This window comes from Pan paniscus, chromosome 3, assembly GCF_029289425.2.
Source record: "Pan paniscus chromosome 3, NHGRI_mPanPan1-v2.0_pri, whole genome shotgun sequence".
Taxonomy (NCBI): Eukaryota; Metazoa; Chordata; class Mammalia; order Primates; family Hominidae; genus Pan; species Pan paniscus.
This window is the reverse complement of record NC_073252.2, coordinates 10,223,970-10,246,293: the sequence shown is the minus strand read 5'-3', so window position 1 is coordinate 10,246,293 and position 22,324 is coordinate 10,223,970. Positions and strand designations below refer to the sequence as shown.

Below are 22,324 nucleotides of genomic sequence, written 5' to 3'. Positions count from 1 at the left end.
CCGGTTGAGTGGTGGAATGGTGGAAGTGGTGAGAAGCCTTTTGGAAGCTAGGCAATATATTACTTTTCTAGAGCTGCTGTAACAAAGTACCATGGACTGCGTGACTGAAAGAACTGAAATGTGTTATTCCATAGTTTTAGAGGTCAGAAGTCCAAGATCAAGGTGTTGGCAGAGTGGATTCCTTCTGAGGGCTTTGAAGGAAGGCTCAGTTCCAGCCTTCTCTCTCTGGCTCACAGATGGCCATCTTCTCCCCATGCCTGTTTACATCATCTTCCTCCTGTGCCTGTCTATCTCCACATTTCCCCTTTTTATCAGGGTACCAGTCATGTTGGATTAGGGCCCACTCTAGTGACCTCATTTTAATGTTATTTGCTTTGTAAAGATTGTCTCCAAATAAGGTCACATTCTGAGGTACTAGGGGTTAGGACTTCAACATATGAAGTTTGGAGGGGAACAAAATTCACTCTGTACCAGTGTCTGTCTTTGTGTCCTCTTTCTATAAAGGACACCAGTCATATTGGAGTAGGGTGGGCCTTACTCCAATATGACCTCTTCTTAATTAATTATATCTGCAATGACCGCATTTCAAATAAGGACCCATTCTGAGGTTTGGGGAGTTAGGACTTTAGTATATAAATCTGGAGGTGTGAGGTTAGATACAATTCAACCCTAACAGTCAGGGATGAGTGAGGGTGGATTAGTTGAGGAGATTGGATCAAGGGCAGGAGTTAAGAATGACTTCGTGGTTTTTGGCTGAGCAACTGGAGAATGGTGGTCCCATTCACTCAGGTAGGGAGGAACAGATAAAGGAAAGGAATTCAGGGGCAGAGGTACAGGCTGATGGGTCCCATTCCACACTGGTTTAGTAAGGGATCTGTGCCCCAACTATGTCCAGCAGGACATAAAGAGAAGTTTGTTAGAAGCTTCCGGGAAAGTTCCTCTTAGCACCAAGAGACCTATGAGAGGCCAAGCTTACTCTCTTCAGTCATGCATGAATAGAAAAGCATGTAGCCAAAACTGCTACTAGGAGCCATCCTGCAATTGTGAGTGCATGCTGTCTTAGGATGAGGTCAAAATTATGGAAAGCAGAGTGAAGCAACCAGATGGCACCTGGATTCTTGGCCATTACTGAGTCACCAAATGGGCCATCCTTGAAGCTCACCACTCCTGTAAATTTGCATTTCTGTAAGTGTCCTCATTGTTCAGCTATTTTGAGTTGAGGTTTCCTGTTACTTGCAGCCAAGAGCATCCTTAAATGATACAATGCATTATCAGCTCCAGTGGATGGAAGATCTTTGAGATCCAGGGTTATATTCCGTTTATCTCTGTGTCTAGCTCAGGGCCCAGTACTCAGCACATGTTTGTTGAATGAGTCAGTGGATGATGTAGATCAGTATCTTGCGCACTGAGGTCTGGAAACTTCATCATCGATAGAAATAGCTGTAGCTATTGATAATATATTCTATCCTCACTCCATGCTATGAGTAAGATAGTTGTGAAGCCAGAAAGAAAGAGAAAACAGAAAGAAGATAAATACCTCGCAAGCAGAGGGTGTCTCCCCTCCTCACCTCATTTCCTTCCATCAGACCATTTGCTTATGTCTGAAATCTGGGAGTCTTCTGTGATCTTCTTTCACTTTCTGCAACACCATCTGTTCTCAAACCTGGAGCCAATCACCCAGGAAGTCCTACCTATTCTACTCTCAAAATATATCTTAAATCCATCCACTTCTGTCCATTTCCATTGCTTAGTGAAGTCGACCATGATCTTTGGACCACTGCAGTGCCCCCCAAGTGTGCCTGGCTTCCTGTCTAGCTCCTCTTTCATCCACTTGCCAGAGGGATCCTCTGAAAATGCAAGCCACACCATGTCCTCCCCCTGCCAAAAACCGTCCAATACTTTCCCACTTCATCTAGAGTAGAATCCAAGTAAAAACCAGGCTAACTTCCATGACCTATCAGGCCCACATGACCTGCCCTTTCTTGCCCCTCCAACTTCATCCAGCCCACTCCTTCCCTTTCTGGTCCTGTTCCTCCCCTATTGGCCTCCTTGCAATTCCATGGCCACCCAAGCTTTCTTCTGTCCTGCTGTCTTGGCATAATTCTCCCTCTGCCTGGAACACTTTCCTACCATTTTTCTTTTCCATGTTAAATGGCAGCATGTATTGTGCATACAAAAGAGTATATAAAATACACACATATGCATTATGCCTGTGTGCCCGCACACACACACACTTTAAAGACTGAGTATAAATCTAACACTCATGTTACAATCCAGGTTAAGAATAAAAGGTCCGGGGAGGCTGCAGCGGGAGGATCGCATGAGCCCAGGAGTTTGAGACCAGCCTTGGGGAACATGGCGAGACCTCCTTTGTACAAGAAACAAACAAAAAAAATTTATCCAGGCATAGTGGCACATACCTGTAGTCGTCTGTCTCAGCTACTCGGGAGGCTGAAGTACGAGGACCTCCTGACCCCAGGGGATCAAGTCTGCAGTGAGCTGTGATCATGCCACTGCACTCCAGCCTGAAAAAAAAAAAAAGAAGGACCTACCAAGTGCCCCTCCCCAGTTATTTCTTCTGTCATCCCCTGAGATGACCCCTGACCTGACATTTGAAATAATTCTTTCTTTGTAGTTTTACCGTCTATATATAATTCTCCATAAAATTTTAATTTGGCATACTTTTGGGTTTTACACATGGAATCAGACTGTGTATATTTTGTTTTTGGCTGCTTTTGGTTGGTGTTATTTTTGCCAGGTTTTACCATGTGTGTTTGGACAGAGCTATATTCATTCATGTTTGTGGCTGTGATGTTTCATATGATGATGATTCTGCAATTTGTTTATCCCTGCTACCGACCATGGGCACCTGGGCTATTTCTCGTCTGGAGTTATTATGTGCAATGCTGCCATGGACATCTGAGTACATATATCCTAGGGCTCCCCGGAAACAGTTTTTCAGGGGAGTTTTCTAGAAGTGGATTTGCTGAGTTGTAGGCTACAGGCATCTTCCATTTGACTAGATGATGCCAAAGCTGTTTTCCAAGATGGCTATACAAGTCAAACTCCTACCAGCAGACAACGCACTGCTTGTCACTCCTCAGTCTTACCAGATCTTTTAATTTTTAGCCTATGTGGGATTGTGTAAGCTCCACTCAAGTACTGGCCACTGCTTCAAGCTCTCATTTGACCCTCACAACAGCCCTGAGAGGTCAATGTCATCATTCCCATTTTGCAGATAAGAAAACCAAGGTTCAGCTGATTTAAATCATTACCAAGTTGTTGTGCTGGGATTTGAGCCCAGGTCTGAGCGACCTGAACCTAAGCTTTTTCTGCAGTGTCATATACTGGCTCAGCTGAGGTTTGCGGGCTCACGTTGGGTAGCAACAGGGAACTCTAAGTACCTTGGGGACTGAACTCTGTTTGGAGCTTAGTGCCATGGACCTCAGTCTTTGCTGTACATCAGAATCACCTAGTCCCTGTCCTAAACACACTGAATCAGAATTGGCAGTGATGAGACTCCAGTGAATGTGAAGTTGTATTTCCTTGTGGTCTCATTTCTCTGTTGACTAATGATGTCAGGCATTCTGTCATTAGTATACCAGTCATTTGTATTTTCTCTGGAGTCTGTTCAAATTTTTGCTCATTTTTAATTGTATCATTTGCCTCCTTTTTGACACGTTAGAGTTCTTTGTATATCGTGGATAGGATTTATTTGTAGTTCTATGTGTTGCAAATATGTTATCTCAGTCTATGGGTTGTCTTTTCATTTCTGAATGACGTCTTTGGAAGAGCAGAAGATGTTAATCTTGATTATATTCAAATGAGCATTTTTTTTTCTTTTATGGCTAGTTTTTTTGTGTGTGTTGCATTTTTGCCTATTTTTTTTTTTTGGTTAGGTATGTGCCCCCCCACTTTTCTTCTGAGACAGGGTGTCACTCTGTCACCCAGGCTGGAGTGCAATGGCGCAATCTTGGCTCACTGCAACCTCCGTCTCCTGGGTCCAAGAGATTCTCATGCCTCAGCCTCCGGAGTAGCTGGGATTACAGGTGCATGCCACCACACCTGGCGAATTTTTGTATTTTTAGTAGAGACAGGGTTTCACCATCTTGGCCAGACTGATCTCGAACTCCTGGCCTCAAGTGATCCACCCATCTCAGCCTCCCAGAGTGCTGGGATTACAGGCGTGGGCCTCTGCGCCCACCCGGTATGTGCCCTTTAACACACCTCCACGGCAATGCTGCGGTGCACTAGAATTGGAGAAGCCCAGCTATGAAGCTCATCATAAGCTTGGGGTCAGATCTGAGTCCAGCTCCCAGGTTTAGCACTTACCTAGCAAGTCACTCTGTCTCCCTGAGCCTCAGTTTCCCTATCTCCAAAATGAGGTAAAAAGAGGAAACATTTTGTTACAAAAAAAGTACCTTGGGATAGGCAAAGATGCAAGAAACACAAAAAAACTAGCCATAAAAGAAAAAAAAATGCTCATTTGAATATAATAAAGATTAACATCTTCTGCTCTTCCCAAAATTTGTTAGAAGAGGCCAGTGAGATAAAGCTCAAACAAATTAGCAAAGTGCTATGCATGGAAATGCTCTGTACACGCTGTTTTGTTTTGTACACTGGCTTGCTTCAAGCAGCAGGAGGGAACAGAAGGAAATAACATGGTTTGTTGTTTATTTTCAGTACATCAAGGCCTTTTACAATGAGTCATGGGAAAGAAGGCATGGACGTCCAATAGACCCAGACACTCTGACTCTGCTCTGGTCTGTGACTGTGTCCATATTCGCCATCGGTGGACTTGTGGGGACGTTAATTGTGAAGATGATTGGAAAGGTTCTTGGGAGGTCAGTAGGAGGCTGTCTCTATCTGGGGGTGCCCTCAATGTTCATAATATATCTGTATCGTTGTCAGGGTCCTGACAGGCAACAGAACTCCACTCAGGCAGTTCAACTGGAGAGATTCAAATGCCCAAAGGGGAAAGGGGAAGAAATCAGAGACCAAGGCCCAAAGATAACTGAAGCCATGGACTGCAGGCTGATGAGCAGCAGCAGAAGCGTGTAGGGACTGGGCTGTGTCAGAGCCACAGCACCCACATGGGGGAGGAGCAGGGAAGAAATGCCCTGACCCCTCCCTCCTCCCACTCTCCATCCTGCTGCAGAGGTGCACACTGGTCACACCCATGTGAAAGCCAGTAAACCAGGAAGTCATGTTGCCATCCAGGAGATGCTCCCGGGGTATAGAGCAGAGCAGGGAGGGGAGGGGAATTGATTTGGGTGTTGGGGCTAATGGAAAACACAATGCAGTGCCTTGGAAATTGTTCCACGTAAGTACATACAGATCTGCTTTTCCAGAAAATGGACTGCTTAGACAGTCTTCCACTATATGGCTGTCTCATCATTTATTTAGCCACACTCCCTGACTGAGAGACATTTAGGTCATTTCAGATCGTTTACATTACAAATAAGGAAGCAGTGAGAATCAAAAACTTCATATCAGCCTTTCCTACCCAGGCCCTCTCCAATCAGCTCACTTGACCTTGTGAGCCTCATTCCTCACTTATTTTAGACAGGAATCCTTCTCTCAGAGCAGATTGACTTATCAATGAATCCCCACAAACAATGCTTTCTCTGTATTCTTGTTCATAACAACAGCATCCTGGGAGCCAGTGAGCAGTGTGTGGAAAGAGTAGAGCTTCTCCAAGTGATGGAGGAGTCGTCACATCAATCTGATGGGGCCAGAACATTCGTGTCTTAACTTGAATCATGTGTCTTCCACTTACTAGCTGTGTGCCCTTGGCCAAATCATTTAATTTATTTGAGCCTCAATTTTCTTATCTGTAAAATAGGGATGATAGTTTCTACCTGCAGGGAACGTTACAAGAGTTAGACCAAATGAATGGAAGGAGAATGGCCATGAGTTGTAGCTGAATAAATAAAAATTCTTGTTATTGACCACACTATTTGGCATTTCCCTCATCATCACCTTGACATCACTACCTAGTAAGTACTCGACTAACCTCCTTGTTGCATTGATGTGAGTTGAAGAGGAGATTTATCAGACCCCAGAAAATCTCCTCAGACCATGGGATTACAGAAACCCTATTAAGAAAGAGCCCATTTCACAATCTGAAATGACCTAACCCTTTACATTCTTCCTCACAGCCCAACAAGGAGAAAACTAGAGTTGACAATGTTTCAAAGCAAGATTTCTAAAAGATGGGACAGGAAACCACCCTGAAAACATCCAAGTGGTGCTTATGAGGGTCTGTGATACCTGTGAGGTAGGGGAGGTGCTGACATTTTCCTTGTCCCCAAGCCCACTTTCAGAGCAGTAATTAATGGGAATTCAGGGCCTGGAAGTACAACTACTGCATGATGTAGTGAGAGATGCCATTGTCTGAGGTCCTTCAAGGTTCCAGCCACTCACACATTCTCTTGTTTAATTTTCTATCCGCTGTGGGGTCTGTAGATGGGGAATGGGAGGTCAGAGAGGTGAGGGCATCTGCACAAGCTTAGCTAGCTTGCACTGTGGCTGAGCTTAGGCTGGAATCATGATCTTTCCACTATGCCAAGCAGATCTTAGTTAGGGGCCAATTCCCAATGCTGGGAATGTACTGTAAAACCATGACTGTTTGACAACACGCTGGCACTCAGATTGGCATCACTGGCCAGTGTCCCTGAGGCATGGTCACTAAGCCTCCTGCCCAAGCCAGACCCTGCCCATGGTCCTCTTGCTTGTCCTAGTGGGATGGAGTCACTCCCCATGCCCCAGGATCTGGCCTGTGATGTCTCCTTGCTTTATACCTGACCGTGGCATTTATACCCCAAGGCTGCTCCTCAAGGAGGCTCTGAACCCAAGCAGATGGAATAGGAAAAGGAACACTGGAATCGGGTCAGAATGCCGTGGCTCAGCAAGTCCTGACTCTGCTGTGTATCAGGTGTGTCACAAGGGACTTTGACACCTCACTTCTCAGCCAGCATTATTCTTACCTATAAAATGAAGGCAATGAAAGTAGCTTTACTACCCTCACTGACATGGCAACAAAAAAAAAAAAAAAAAAAGGAAAAGGAAAGCAAAAGAGAAAACAACTTTGAAAATACCTTCAATCTCTAAGTAATGGAGGAGTCATAAAGAAGTGAGGATGCAGAAAAAGATCAGATCAAAGGATGTGTTGGTTGTTATGCCCCAAGCAGCTGCCAGTTTCCTTTTCATCATTATGAGAGTAAAAGTTCATTTGGGCTGAAGTTTCAGCTTGAAGAGCAACTCTGCTGGGGAGAAAAGGAGCAAAAATTGAAAAAGAAAGCTACCATCTATTGACCTCCTGCCTTGTCCTTGACATCCCATATATGATTTACTTCTTAAAACTCCATGTTTGCATCATTACCTGCACTTTTCAAATGATGAGTCCAAGACCCAGTGGGCAATTGGACCAAGGTTACAAAATGGAGTTGAACTGAAGTTCAGATCTGCATGTGTTTGACCACAGGCCAACACTCTTCCTGTGACATGATGCTATTTGAAACGCCTTCCTGATGCTCTGTTATTCCTCTCCCATGGGGATTCTCAGGGAGGGAGAGGAAACTGCAATGGCAGCCTGGGAGGCCCAGTGGAAGGTGCTCAAAGGTATAGCTGGGGGAGACATTCCAGGGAAGTGGGGAAGAGTTCCGATGGGGCTGGTCACTGGCTGCTCCAGCAGTGGGGCTGTTCCTAGCTAGGGAATGTTGAGCTCGTTTGTGACTTGGGTGACAAAGGAGGGCAGGGAAGCAAAGGGGGCCAGGAAGAGTCTCTGGAGATGGGCCATACCACATGACCTGGGCCTCACACAGATGCAGGTTCCTCACCTCTTGGAGTCTCTGGCTGAGGGAATTCTCAGCGATCAAGAATTCTGGTTGAAGCTCAGTGACCCATTTAGCATCCTCTGTCCTCTGCTTGCATGACCATAGTGACAGGACCCTCCTTCCCTCATGAGACAGGACAGTGACTATGTTTGGTGCACAAACACTAGCTACAGGCCCAGCTTCAAGTCTGGGCTCTGATACACACAGCTATGTGTTTCTTAAACTCTTTGATCTTTACTTAGTTCACGATGATATGAAGATAAAGAATGGCCATGTCAGAGGGTTGTTGTGAAGATTAAATGAAATGGTGGATGTGAAGTGTTCATCCCTGCAGTTGACCCAGACTCTTCGCCCAGCCTTTGTTCACTAGTGTCATCATCATCAACATCATCATCATCTTCACCATCACCAACTTCATTGGCTTTATTTGAGACGGGTCATTCCATCACTTGACAAAGTCAATTGTGCATCTGTTCTTTCAATTGCACTGAAATGATTCTTCTTGCACATATCATTGGATCTGGTTCTTCCGTCTGGAGCAAAGCAGAAAAAACATATAAGAAACTATAGGAAAACACACATGGGCTTTGAAATCTGATCCTGGGCCAGACTCTTGGACAAGCCACGTAACCATATTCATCTATCCAAACAAACATTTTTGAGCACCTACAAGGAGTAAGGTACTGTTTTTGGCACTGGGGCTTCAGTGAACAAGAAAGACACAACATCTGGGGCTTAAGGTGATGCTTGGGCAAAGGAGGCAGCCCCTGAGTAATTCATTATGTAAGTCTTTATGATTCTGAGCAGTGCTGTGCATGGATGGTAGAGATACAAGAGGCAGCTGCTATGCCCTTTAATTTTTAAATCTGTAAAGTGCAGATAAACAAACCCACCTGAGGGAGCAGCTATGAGGGTGGAACGAGATCAAATTTACAGTGTCTCATGTCACTAAGGAGGCTTTTTGAATGCCTGTGACAGGAACCCAAAGCAAACTGGCTGAAGCCCAAAAGGGAATTACTTGGCTCACAATAACTAAAATATAACTTGGTTGAATCCAGTGGCTCAGATGATAGCTTTTAAAAAATCCAAATCTGTCTCCACCTCTCAGCTCACCTTGCTTTGTGTTGGCTCCATTGTCAGGCAATCTCTCCCGTGGAGGTATAAGATGGGCCCAGCTTAGTGGAAATTCTCCTTCCAATAGTTGTGATTAAAGTCCCAGGCATGAATCTCTTTAACTTGAGCGAGGTTGCATGCATTCAAGGGTTCTCAACCAGAGGGCAATGTTGCCTCATCAGGGGACATTTGACAATGCCAGGAGATGTTTCTGATTTTCATAACTCAAGGGTGCTACTAGCATCTAGGAGAAGCCAGGGATGCCTCTAAATATCCTACAATGCATGGGACAACCCCCACAGCAAAGAATTTTCCAGTTCCAAATGTGAATAGTGCCAAGGTTAGAAAATCCTGGCAAATAACATTCTAACACTCTGGATTAAGTGCTTTTAAAAAAGCACATCTTAAATGCCTTGAGAATGATGAGTGATTTTATGTTGACTGGCCAGGCCTGTACCACGCATCCACTCCTGAAGCCATGGTTAGGTGGAGACAGGCAGGAAGGTTTCTTGGTGGAAATTTGAGGAACTCCTCCCAGAAGAAGGATGGAGGTTTGGTGAGCACAAACAACAGGCATCCCATACATCACTCCAGGGAAATAGCAGGTTCTCAAAAGGACTATTTTTGCTTTCATCTTTTTCTACTTCAACCCTTTAAAAGGCATCTGTATTTTATAGTAGTAGAAAATAACTGTGTCTCTCTAGGTGCCTGCTGGAGGAGCCTGCAGTGTATGTGGCAAGCATGCATTGGTTAGCCCAGGCTGCCATATCAGAATACCACAGATGGAGTGGCTTCAGCAAACAGACATTCATTTTCTCACAGTTCTGGAGGCTGGAAGGCCAAGATCAAAGTGTCGGCAGGTCTTTTCCTCCCGAGGCTTCTCTCCATGGCTTGCAGATGGCTGCTTTCTCGCTGTGTGCTCCCTGTGTGTGCGCATCCCTGGTGTCCCTTCCTCTTCTTACAAGGACACCAATCATCCCACATTAGGGCCGCTTCCTTGTGACCTCATTTTAGTTTAATTATCTCTTTAAAGGCCCTGTCCCCAAATGCAGTCACATTAGGGGTTAGGGCTTTAACAGGTGAGCCTTAAAAAAATCCAAATCTCTCTCTTTCTCCACCTCTCAGCTCAGCTTGTTTTTTGTTGGCTTCATTGTCAGGCAGTTTCTTCTGTGGAGGTGCAAGATGGCCCCAGCTTGATGGAAATTCTCCTTCCAATCATTGTAGTTAAAGTCCCAGGCATGAATCTCCTTGGCCCGAGCGAGGTTACATGCGTTCAAGGGTTCTCAACCAGGGGGCAGGAACATAGTTTAGTCCATGACTGAGCAACACACCGTGCTGCTGACAACCTCTTCTTTCAGGCTAGAATTGTCTCAGAAAGTCAATTGCCCAGAAGCAGAGCCTGAGGCAGGGATTGGGATGCACACATGGCTTGTGGAGGAAGGGCTCTTCAGGAGTAATCTTTAAGGTGGGGAAAGCAGAAAGCAGCAGGGGAAGGAGCCAGGCAAGGCTGCACTCCCCGGTCAAGTTTAGCCTCACTTGGGGGAGCTCTGGGGCATAATCACACCACAGAGTCACCCAACTTGAAGTAAGGGGGCTGCACCCACCCCTACCACTCATCTGTCACTCGCTGCAGGCAGCACTGGGAGAGGGGGATCCACCTTCAGAGCCAATGTCAATCTTCTGGAGAAGAGTCAACCCTGAGCCTTTAGAAGCCAGCATTCATTGAGCTGGGGGAATCCCTGAGGGGATAGGGAGATACCAGCCAGCCAGGAAACCTGATCCTCAACCCTGCTTCTCCCAGCCTTAGAAGACTTGACTAGTCTTCTAAGCATAGTGAGAATGGCAAGAACTCTGGAAGAAGGAAACTTGGGTTCATGATGGGACATAAGGAGAAAGCCTGGGCATGGTAGATAAGACCAGAAGACTTCGGGACGGCAGGGTTCCAAAGTGTAAAACAAAGAGTCAACACATCCAAAACAAGAGGCTTCAATGGTACAAGCTGTCCCTGCATCACTGGTTTGTTTTATTATGGACACAACCCCTTTGGTATTACAGACGCATGAGCCGGGAAAGCAGGGTTAGAAATCATAAGAAATCTTCACCCCCATCCCCCACTGCCTAGGACATATCTACCAGAACTAAATATTAGCCTTCTCTGAGCTCACACAGGACTTTCAGTTCCCTGTGTTACATCACTTGGCATTTTGGGTTGTACTCATTTCATTATGTTCCCGTCTCTTCCCTGATAAGGGAGCCCTTCGACGTAAGAACCATATGCATTTATGGCCTCTAGCACCCAACACAGCAGCTTGTACACAGCAGGCAAGCAGTAGACATTTGTTGGATAAATGGAAGGATGGGTGGAAAATGCTCGATGCTTGAATATTTCTATCACATCTCCCCAGTGTGGCCATCCTTGCTTGCATCTAAGCATCCTTGTATGCTTGCACACTTTCCGTTCCCTCATCCGATTATTTACTCACCACATATCTGTTGAGTACTTTCTATGTGCCAAGCACTCAGGCATGAGCAAAGCTGCCAAAGTCCCTGTCCTCCTGAAGCATGCAGCCAAGCGGGGAGCACAGCCAAGTAACAAGCATGCAGACTGTGCCATTCGGCCTGTGACAAGGACCAATGCAGAAAACAGAGCAGCTCAAGGAGGTCAGAAGATGCTGGGGAGGGTGAAGAGCTCACCACTTTGTTCAGAGGATTCTCTAAAATGGTGACCTGTGCAGGGAGCACTGAAGGAAGCAAGGGAGTGAGCCACGCTCATCCCTGGGAAATAGCTCTCCAAGCAGAGGAGGCAGGAGGTGCAAAAGCCCAGGGGCAAGAAGAGGCTCCACTTCTTTGAAGATGAGAGTGGAGGTCAGTGTAGAGATAATCATAGGAGGCTAGATGGGATATTTGGAGTCAGATCCTGAGGACTTTGCAGGCCAGGGTTGAGACTCTTCCTCTGAGCAAAATGGGAAGTCACTGGAACGTTTTAAGAACTGATCTGACTTGCATTTGGAAAGGTGTGCTGTTATCAGGGGGTCTCAGAGCCTGGTTGGGAGAACCTTGCAATAGCGCAGGTGAGAGAGGACATGGTTTGCACCAGGGTTGGAAAACAAGGGAAGGCAGGTGTCTGGGCACAGATGCAGGTGCAGAAATACAAGCAGAGGGCATGTGGGAAGGGTCTCTTGGGATTGCCTCTGTGTTCTCAGTGAAAAAGAAAGCATGGTCATCAGCTGAGAATGATAAAAAGGGGATTTGAAGAGAGAGAGAAAACATATGAAATAGTCCTCTAGGAGAAAAGGGTGTTGGATGGACCAGGAATCTGTAGACTCAGTGCAGGGGAGCCTTAACCCTTCTTGAGGTTGGTGGTCATGAATTTCAGGTGAGAAAGGAGAACACAGCCATATGTTTTTCTCCAGCCAAGCTGAGCTTTGTAGATGCCCAGTAGACAGAGATTTAACCAGCTGGGGTTTTGCCAGGCATATGTAATGAAAGGGGGTGGATGGGCATATAAATGTTTAAAGGGAGGAGCCAAGGAATTCAAGCTGGGTATGCAGGAACGGATGAACATGAGGAGGGTGAGGGATGTGGAAACAAGGCATGATCTTGGCTTATAGGCCCAGTCAGGCTGAAGATTTACTGGAAAGGTCTGTGGAGAGATACATTATTTCCATAGGTTCTCTGGTCTACTAGGGTTTAATGAAAAGTACTTTCCAAATTCAAACTGAAATAGAATTCCCTATGTCTTCCCCCAATCCGTCCTGGTGCTCTGCACCAAGTTAAAGCATGGCATGAAGGAAGGTGGCTCTCCTGCTTTCTCTGACCTCTTGTCCAGGCGAAATGTCTCCAGCCCCTTTGACACTTCTGAAGGGACATGCCCTCCAATCTCCTCATCACCCTACCATGCTTCCTTGTATTTGGTCTTTTTTTCCCCTTGAGAGCTGATGACTTTCTGGGTTTCATGGGGAAGATTCTACACTATTGGAGAAGCTAAAAACAATGAATCAGGCATCCTAGGTGGAGTTCTGGGGACACTGGAGTTCTGCTTTCAGAATTGATCTCCCTTGTTTATGTTGCTGTTCATCCACAGGAAACAAATGGAAACAATGATTAAAGTCCTGCTCTGAAGCCCAGTGAGTCAGCTTTGCAAAGGATTTGCACACATTTCCATCCTCACTGCAATGCTGTCAGGCTGAGGGTTATTTTGGGAAGGAATATATTAATGTGATAAACTTGCCCAGAGAGTGTGCAGTTCCGTTTGCACATGTTTCAAGTCAGACTTTCATATAATTTTAACATTCTCACAAACCTTTCATGCAATTTTAAAATTAGTACAAAATACACCATCATGTCCAAAGTAAGGGTTCAGACCAAAGCTTTTGGAGGCATCCTTGGCTCCTCTATGCCTCTCCACCTCTGTCCAGTCCATCAGCAAATCCCACCAACTCACTCTTCAAAATATGCTAGGATCTGACCACTTCTCACTAAGTGCACTGCTCCCAGCCTGGTCCAAATCATTACCAGTGGTTGACTCACCTGTTGTGGTAGCTCCCCAGCTGGTCTCCCTGCTTTCACACTTGTCCCCTGCAGTCCAGGAGCAACAGAGAAGACAAGATGGAGTGATCTTGTTCAAGTATTACCCGGTGTCATTCGTCTCCTTGGAATCTCCCAGTGGCTGCTATCTCCCCCAGGGGGGAAACCCTAGTTCTTATGGTGGCATAGAAGACTCTCTGAGTTCTTCTTTTCTCTTCTCAGCTTTCACCTTCTACTGCTTGCTCCCTGGCTCCCCGCTGCCTCCAGCCAGGCTGGCCTCACTGATGTTTCTTTCTTTCTTTTTCTTTTCTTATTTTTTCAGGACGGAGTCTCGCTCTGTCACCCAGGTTGGAGTGCAGTGGCATGATCTTGGCTCACTGCAATCTCTGCCTCCTGGGTTCAAGCAATTCTCCTGCCCCAGTCTCCCGAGAGGCTGGTTTAGAGAAAAAAACTTATATTTTTATAAAATGAGTATAATAGCATCTGCCATGACTGAGTCCCGTAATTTATGACAAGAGGCAATGTTAGCTGGTGGGAAAAGCGCAAGTTCTAAGATCAGAGACCCACTGGGGCTCTATTGGGCAAGATAATTTTTTAACCACAATTTACAAAACAATTTAGTATCTGTTAACTCATTGAGTCTATAGGAAAAAAAATAAGCTGTAAAGGGCTAAGATGTTTCCCCAACTCCTTGACTCACTGACTGTATGACCTAAAACAAGTTTCTAGGCCGGACACAGTGGCTCACGCCTGTAATCCCAGCACTTTGGGAGGCTGAGGCAGGCAGATCACCTGAGGTCAGAAGTTTGAGATCATCCTGGCCAACATGGTGAAACCCCGTCTCTACTAAAAATACAAAAATTAGCTGGGTGTGGTGGTGCATGCCTGTAATCCCAGCTACCCAGCAAGCTGAGGGAGGAGAATCACTTGAACCTGGGAAGTGGAAACTGCAGTGAGCAGAGATTGTGCCAATCCACTCCAGCCTGGGTGATAGAGCAAGACTCTGTCTCAAAAATAAAAATTAAAAATAAAACAAGTTTCTAGCTTGCCAGCAACCTAGTTAACTTGTTTATAAAATAAAGATTATAAGAGTACCTATCTCTTTGGGTCATTCTGAGGATTAAATGAGCTACTAATGCAAAGTACTTAAAGCAGGGTCTATCCTATAGCAAGAGTTCAATAAATGTGGGCTTTTAGGATCATTTTGCAAAAGTGAGGAAAAGAAAACACAGAGAAATGAAGTTCAAAGTCTCCTAGCTCCTGAAGGATAGAGCTGGTGCAGGAATCCAGGTCCCCAGGCCTCCAAACAAGTCAGGTATTTGAACCATGAGGTCTTAGGCATGTGTTTATAAAAGTGATGGCAGTCCTGACACAGAGCTGTTAATAATAATTATTGCCATGGAAATTTCCCTAATCTTGTTTGAGAGGATTAGTCCAGCCATTCACTTAGTACTGTAGTTCATCAAATCTAAGATGCCATTGGGTCTAAGGAGTATTGTTATTTTATGAGCCACTGGAAAGGAAAGGAAATAAGGAAGAACGGGAGGGAGGGAGGGAAGGAGCCAACTAAAGTTGTAGAACGCTACGCTGGTTGTCAAGCTGTTGTCTCCCAGCTCCACACTTACCGTTCTGGGCTCTCTCTCTCTGATGCTGGGGCTGGGGCCTGCACCCCCATTTGTCCTTTGCCAATAGGGGCACTAGAGGAAAGAGAAGAGACTAGCTTTTTCATGTTTGTCTGAGTTTCCTGCCAGTCCCAGTGATGACATTGGCAGTTGATTCCAGCTTCCAACTTTTGTCCATTTCCAGAACCAGAATCATATTGCTCCTCAGAGGAAACAGTCCAGTGGACAGTGCCCACTCTCAAAGGTCTTTGGGGCCCTCCTCCAGGCCCCTGAGGTGTCAGCACCACATGGGAAACACCCCTTCTTCAGAGGTCTTCCTTTTGGACATCTCGGTTCTCCAATATCCACTTAACCAATTCCCTATGTTAAATTCTCTCCATTAAAATACCTAGAGTGGTTTCCATTTTCCTGCCTGGACCCTGACTCATGAATTGTAAGATGACCACTGACTTCAGAAATGTTAAATGATAGTCTTAGAATTAAAGCAATAAAATACTACCACAGAGAATTCATAGATGTCAAGGCTGATGGTGCCTTTGGAAGTGACCTAGTAGACCCCAGGGCTGAACCTAGTCACACAGCCAGAGGTGGCAAGGCCAGTGCTCCCTGCACTGTGCCTGAGTCTTGCTCTACTCACCCTTCAGAAGGGCCTGGCTCCTGCTCCTGGGATGGACAGTTCAGTGACATGCCTCATGGTTAGACTTCTTCATCAAATCTTTCCTTTCTTTCCAGGAAGCACACTTTGCTGGCCAATAATGGGTTTGCAATTTCTGCTGCATTGCTGATGGCCTGCTCGCTCCAGGCAGGAGCCTTTGAAATGCTCATCGTGGGACGCTTCATCATGGGCATAGATGGAGGTGAGAGTTCACCATGACGGGGAGGGAACAGTAACATACTCCTTGGGGGTGTCCCAAAATGTGAGCGGTGTTTGGGGCTGTCACATGACTGGGGCTCTCTGCTGGCATTGACTTGGCAGGGACCAAGGATGCTGGAACTCTGCATAAAGTGGGACAGTCCTGTGGGATGAACCATCCCATTCATGATGCTCTAGCCCCTAATTGAGGAATGCTGGGCAGGGTCTGCAGTCTACCCCAAAGACCTGGATGGTCTTCAGCATGTCATGCCTTCTGTTTGGTCACCTTCATCATAATGTTAATATTCCAAGGTTATTTGTGGTTTTCATGGGGCTTTTATGAGGATGGGGTTTCTTCTCTGGGCCTCTGACTCATTCGTTGTTTCATTTACTCGCCAGGCATTTGTAGAGCACCTGCGAGGGCTGGCACACTATAGGATGGAGACACAATGATTAACAAGACCCTGTCCCTGGAGCTTACATTCTAGTGGGCAGACAGATACATAAGGTAGATAGTAGCATGTCCTAGGAAGAAAACAAAGCAGGACAGGAGGGTGGTGAGGGCTGTTTTAGAAAGGCCAATCAGGGAAGACTGCTCAGAGAAGGAAACCTGAGCAGAGACCAGAGGAGCCAAGGGTGAGAACTGTTCCCAGCAGAGAGAAGAGTATTATGTCTCAGAGGCGGAAGGAGGCATGGCACGTCTGGGAAAGAGCAAGGAGATGTGTGGGTGCTGATGACGCCAAAGAGGAGCTGGGGCCAGATCACATAAGACCTTGTAGGCCACGGCGAGGACTGTGGGCCTGTGCCAAGTATGCAGGGAGGGTTGAGATGAATGTGACATGGACTGGTTTGTTCCATTAATGGAGTATGAGGGGAAGCCAGGAGTGGAATCAGAGGAGCCAGCTGTTCAGGGGAAGGGACTGGGCTAGGCAGGGAGCTGCAGAGAAGGGGACAGATCCTGGCTATGGGAGTGAGAGTAGGAGACTCAAGATATATTGTCAGACAAACTCTGCTCTCTTTCTAAATAGGCAAATCCATAAAGTATCACTTTTAGGCATTTGTGGAAAGATTGCAAGCCTTAGGATTAGAAATCCCTGAGTTTGGATCTCAGTTCTGCTGCAAGTTACTTAATGGCTCTGAGCCTTGGTTTTCCCATTTGTAAAATGGTGGTAATAATACCTACTTCAAAAGGCTATAATAAGGCTGAACGGAAACACACTCTCTCTCTCTCTCTCTCTGTCTGTCTCTCACACACACATATACACATATGTACTGCCTGGAACCTAGCATGAGCTTCTTAAAGGCTAATTCCCTTCCTTGTCGATGTCTTAAAAGCTGAGGGTACCAGGTTGTTCAGCTGAGTGAGATGAACAATAAAAATGTCTCAGGGAGAGGTGAGCAGGAGAGTGGGGGCCTGGAAGTAAGGTTGAGAAGAGGAGGCTTCACTTACTTTTGTTGCCCTGCTGGAGGGGAATAATCTAGGCCTCTCTAATAGTCCAAACTCAAGATGAAATGAGTCCTCAATCATTTGTCTATTCATTTGTCTATACTACTTGAATAGACTCCTTCTATTGATGGCTATTGAGAGTTTATCCGTAAGAATAATGGCTGGTGTCTATGTAATGTTTTATAACTGACCAACTGTGTTCATGCTTTTCATCTTTTTTGATCTCCTCCTGTAATGAAAGACTTTTTTCATGTTCATTTTACAAATGGGGGCCCTAATGCTCAGAAAGCTGGAGCAGGAAAGTGGTTAAGGGTGAAGACTATGGAGTCAGACTGCCTGAATGCTCTCACTTGCTTCCATTAATTTCATTAATTTATCTGTATAGGTTAGGTTTGATGCATTTAAAAACCCCGAAACTTAAGCCATGATGGCACCACTGCATTTTAGCCTTGGCTACAGAGCGAAACCCTGTCTCTTAAAAAACAAAACAAAACTTAATGGCTTCAAATAGTAACCATTTTCCTGTGCTTTCACTTCTGTGGGTCGGCTGGGCAGTTCTGCTCTGGGCCAGCTCTGCCAATCTCTGCTGGGCCTTCTCATGTGTCTGTGGTGGCTTCAGGTTGGTCAGTGGCTGGGTGACCTGGGATGGTCTCATGCCTGCGTTTGGGTGTTAGCAGGTGGCCTGGTCTCAGGGGCTGTCAGTGGGCCAGCTCATTTCTTGGCTTCCCACCCTGGGCCAGGGGGGCCTGGGCTGCCTCGCATAAAGTTCTTGGGCTTCCAACAGCAGCCAAAGGAGAAAGTCCCAATGTGCACAATGTGCAAGCACTTTGCATGCACGTTTGCTGGTGTCCCTTTGGCCCAAGCAAGTCCCATGGCCACGTGCAGAATAAATGTCAGAGAGGACTAACTCCCCAAGGATGTCGATCCAGGGAGGGGGTACAAATCAGGGACCACTGCAGCAACCATTGACCTCACAGTCTTGGCCTCTTTCCCACCTGGCGTGGCAACTTAGCAGTAAGGTCTCCCTTGTTGGGTGATGTGAAAATTAAATGGGCCGGGCACGGTGGCTCACACCTGTAATCCCAGCACTTTGGGAGGCCGAGGCGGGCGGATCACCTGAGGTCAGGAGTTTGAGAGCAGCCTGACCAACATGGAGAAACCCTGTCTCTACTGAAAATACAAAATTAGCTGGGCATGGTGGCATATACCTGTAATCCCAGCTACTCGGGAGGCTGAGGTGGGAGAACCACTTGAACTGAGGAGATGGAGGTTGCGGTGAGCCGAGATCACCCATTGCACTCCAGTCTGGGCAACAATAGCAAAACTCGATCTCAGAAGTAAATACATAAATAAATAAATAAATAAATAAAATAAACGATGTTCTACGTATGTGAAGTACTTAGTGTAGTTCCAGGCACTTAGTGCCCCACTCCAGGAATGCTGATGGTATTATTGTCATTGTTGTTATTTGTGTTCTTAATTAATAAAGTACAGATCTAGGATTTGGGTTTCAGAGGCCCTGCCTGCTTTGGAGAAAGGCTGGATGAGGTTGCGGTGGATCTTCTGGGAAGTCCTTTCCTAGTGGAGGCAACTGAGATTCTCTGTTTGGCAGTTTTATATTTTATCCATTATCCCCTTTCTTGTTGCTTTGACTAATCTGGGGAGTTGACCCTTCGAACATATAACTAATTGATCTCTGAATTTCCTAAACTAAAAATAAGCTGCATTCCAAGATGGACCTTTTACAAAACCACAGAGATAGAACAAATGTCTTTTAGACCCTTTTTCCTATGAGCTTTCAAAAAGAAGCAGGAAAGAAAGAAGAACAAGGAGGAAAGAAAAAACTTCAGTCTTTCTGACTTGTGGCACGTGGCCCGTTGGAGTCACGCCAGGACTTGGAGACTTCATGTCATGTATTCTCACCAACCCTCTCAAAGCAGAGAGAAGAACTCGAGGGCACTTAAGGTGAGACAATTGGTCAGAAAGAAAGGAATATTGCTGCTATTACCTGAACTGGCCGATCTGTTTGTAATAAAGAATTTAAAGCCGGTCCGGGCGCAGTGGCTCATGCCTGTAATCCTAACACTTTGGGAGGCCAAGGCAGGCGGATCATCTGAGGTCGGGAGTTCGAGACCAGCTGACCAACATGGAGAAACCCGTCTCTACTAAAAATACAAAAACTAGCTGGGCGTGGTGGCGCATGCCTGTAATCCCAGCTACTCAGGAGGCTGAGGCAGGAGAATCACTTGAACCCGGGAGGTGGAAGTTGTGGTGAGCCGAGATCAAGCCATTGTGCTCCAGCCTGGGAAACAAGAGTGAAACCCCATCTTGAAAAAAAAAGAAAAAAAGAATTTAAAGCCAAATGATAAACCTGAAGGATTTTGAGATGATAGAAGGCTCTAAGACTTGCTAATCCAGCCAGGTTCTCCCGGAGTATTTGAAACCATAATAGGACAACAGGGCATCTTCCTGGAGTGTTCTTCATCTAGAAGGTTTAGAGAAAAAAACTATTATATTTTTATAAAATGAGTATAATAGCATCTGCCATAACTGAGTCCTGTAATTTATGACAAGAGGCAATGTTAGCTGGTGGGAAAAGCGCAAGTTCTAAGATCAGAGACCCACTGGGGCTCTATTGGGCAAAATAATTTTTTTAAACATCTCTGGACATTACTTGGTGATTTAGGCAAGTTACTCAACTTTTCTGTGCCTCAGTTTACTAATCTTTAGAAGAGAAATAGTAATAGTATATTTAATTCAGAAGACTATTGTTAAAAGTAAATACGTTAATACATATAAAGAGATGAGAAGGATTCCTGTTACTTGGTAGCCACTATGTGTATTGGCTATTATCGTTGTGACCACCATCACCACCATCACCGTCACCACCACCACCACACCATCACTATCACCACCATCGCCACCATCACTATCACCACCATCAGCACCACCACCATCACCATCACTATCATCACCATTACTACTACCACCACAATCACCATCATCATTGCTACAACCATCATCACCATCAGCACCACCACCATCACCATCATCACCATTACTACTACCACCACAATCACCATCATCATTGCTACAACCATCATCACCATCAGCACCACCACCATCACCATCATCACCATTACTACTACCACCACAATCACCATCATCATTGCTACAACCATCATCACCATCAGCACCACCACCACACCATCACTATCACCACCATCGCCACCATCACTATCATCACCATCAGCACCACCACCATCACCATCACTATCATCACCATTACTACTACCACCACAATCACCATCATCATTGCTACAACCATCATCACCATCAGCACCACCACCATCACCATCATCACCATTACTACTACCACCACAATCACCATCATCATTGCTACAACCATCATCACCATCAGCACCACCACCATCACCATCATCACCATTACTACTACCACCACAATCACCATCATCATTGCTACAACCATCATCACCATCAGCACCACCACCATCACCATCACTATCATCACCATTACTACTACCACCACAATCACCATCATCATTGCTACAACCATTATCACCATCAGCACCACCACCATCACCATCATTACCATCACCAGCACCACCACCACCACCATCACTACCATCATCATCACCATCACCATCATCATCACTATTGCTACCGCCATCAACATTACCATCATCATCACCACCATCACCATCATCACCATCATGACCATCATTACTACCACCACCACTATCACCATCATCATCATTGCCACAACCATCATCACAGTCATCACCACCACCATCATCATCATCACCATCATGACCATCACTGCCACCACCACCATCACTACCATTACCACCACCATCATCACCATCACCATCGCCATCATTACCATCACTACCACCACCACCATCACCATTACTACCATCACCACTACCATCATCATCACCATCATGACCATCACTATCACCACCACCATCACTACCATCACGACCACCGTTATCACCATCACCGTCATTATCACCATCAATACCATCACCTCCACCAACACCATCAGCTGTGTCCTGTCCTCTGAAATGCACCTCCAGTCATACTTTAGTATTAAATTTATAAAGTTCATGGGAAAGCTTTGGCAATTTGTGCTAAGTGCTGGGAAAAATGCCGTGGCTACAGTGCTATTTAATGTCCAGGGCAAAGCAGAGCCAAGAGAGGCATTGTAACCAGAGTGCGGCTCCCCCAGGGAAGACACCTCTCTAACTGCTGCTATGCTTTCTCTTTACAGGCGTCGCCCTCAGTGTGCTCCCCATGTACCTAAGTGAGATCTCACCCAAGGAGATCCGTGGCTCTCTGGGGCAGGTGACTGCCATCTTTATCTGCCTTGGCGTGTTCACTGGGCAGCTTCTGGGCCTGCCTGAGCTGCTGGGAAAGGTGAGTGTGGCTCCCTGGTCAACCGCATCTGCTCTCATCTCATGTTACCACTGCAGGAAGGAGCCTTTTCTCCAAAAGCTGGTCCCTGTATTTTGCAATTTCTGGTATTCAAGCTTCTTACTTATTATTGGAGAAAAGTTGTGGAGTTCCTTTGAGTTTATTTTTTTAAGGACATAAAGAATACATAACAAATTGAAACCTTATAGAATGTTTAAGTTCACCCACCCAGTAATTATCATTAATAGCTCAATTTGTGATTGTTTAGGCATCTTCTGTGCTTTAAAAACCTATATAAACATATATAGTTTATTGTGGCTTTGATGGAATTATGCCATACACATTGTTCTACAACCTGGTGTTTTCATTTAATATATTTTGGGCATCTTTTCAAGACGTTAGCTTAGCTCTACCTCATTCTTTAGTCTCTTTTTTCCTGAATAGATAAGTAGAGTCTTCCGGTTTTGACTTACTGTTTTGGGAGCAG

The 22,324-nt window shown here is 45.7% G+C and overlaps 1 protein-coding gene and 1 long non-coding RNA gene across 5 annotated transcripts in view; one reads left to right on the top strand and one right to left on the bottom strand.

Annotated features, from left to right (window-relative positions):
• SLC2A9 (solute carrier family 2 member 9) overlaps positions 1–22,324 on the top strand; it is a 247,221-nt gene that overhangs the window by 24,386 nt on the left and 200,511 nt on the right. For 3 of the 4 annotated variants that reach the window (XM_055111189.2, XM_034958295.4, XM_034958294.3), the window contains exons 3-5: positions 4,684–4,844; positions 15,833–15,957; positions 21,695–21,840. In XM_055111189.2, coding sequence (XP_054967164.2) covers positions 4,684–4,844; positions 15,833–15,957; positions 21,695–21,840 — 432 coding nt within the window. The remainder of the gene's footprint in view (positions 1–4,683; positions 4,845–15,832; positions 15,958–21,694; positions 21,841–22,324) is intronic. The other variant, XM_063603723.1, reaches the window with a different exon arrangement.
• On the bottom strand, positions 604–13,934 carry LOC130541418 (uncharacterized). The gene is made up of 5 exons (XR_008955472.2): positions 13,482–13,934; positions 8,252–8,371; positions 7,101–7,265; positions 2,421–2,525; positions 604–1,478 (listed from the first exon to the last, which is right to left on the bottom strand). It is a non-coding gene; the product is annotated as an uncharacterized LOC130541418 (long non-coding RNA).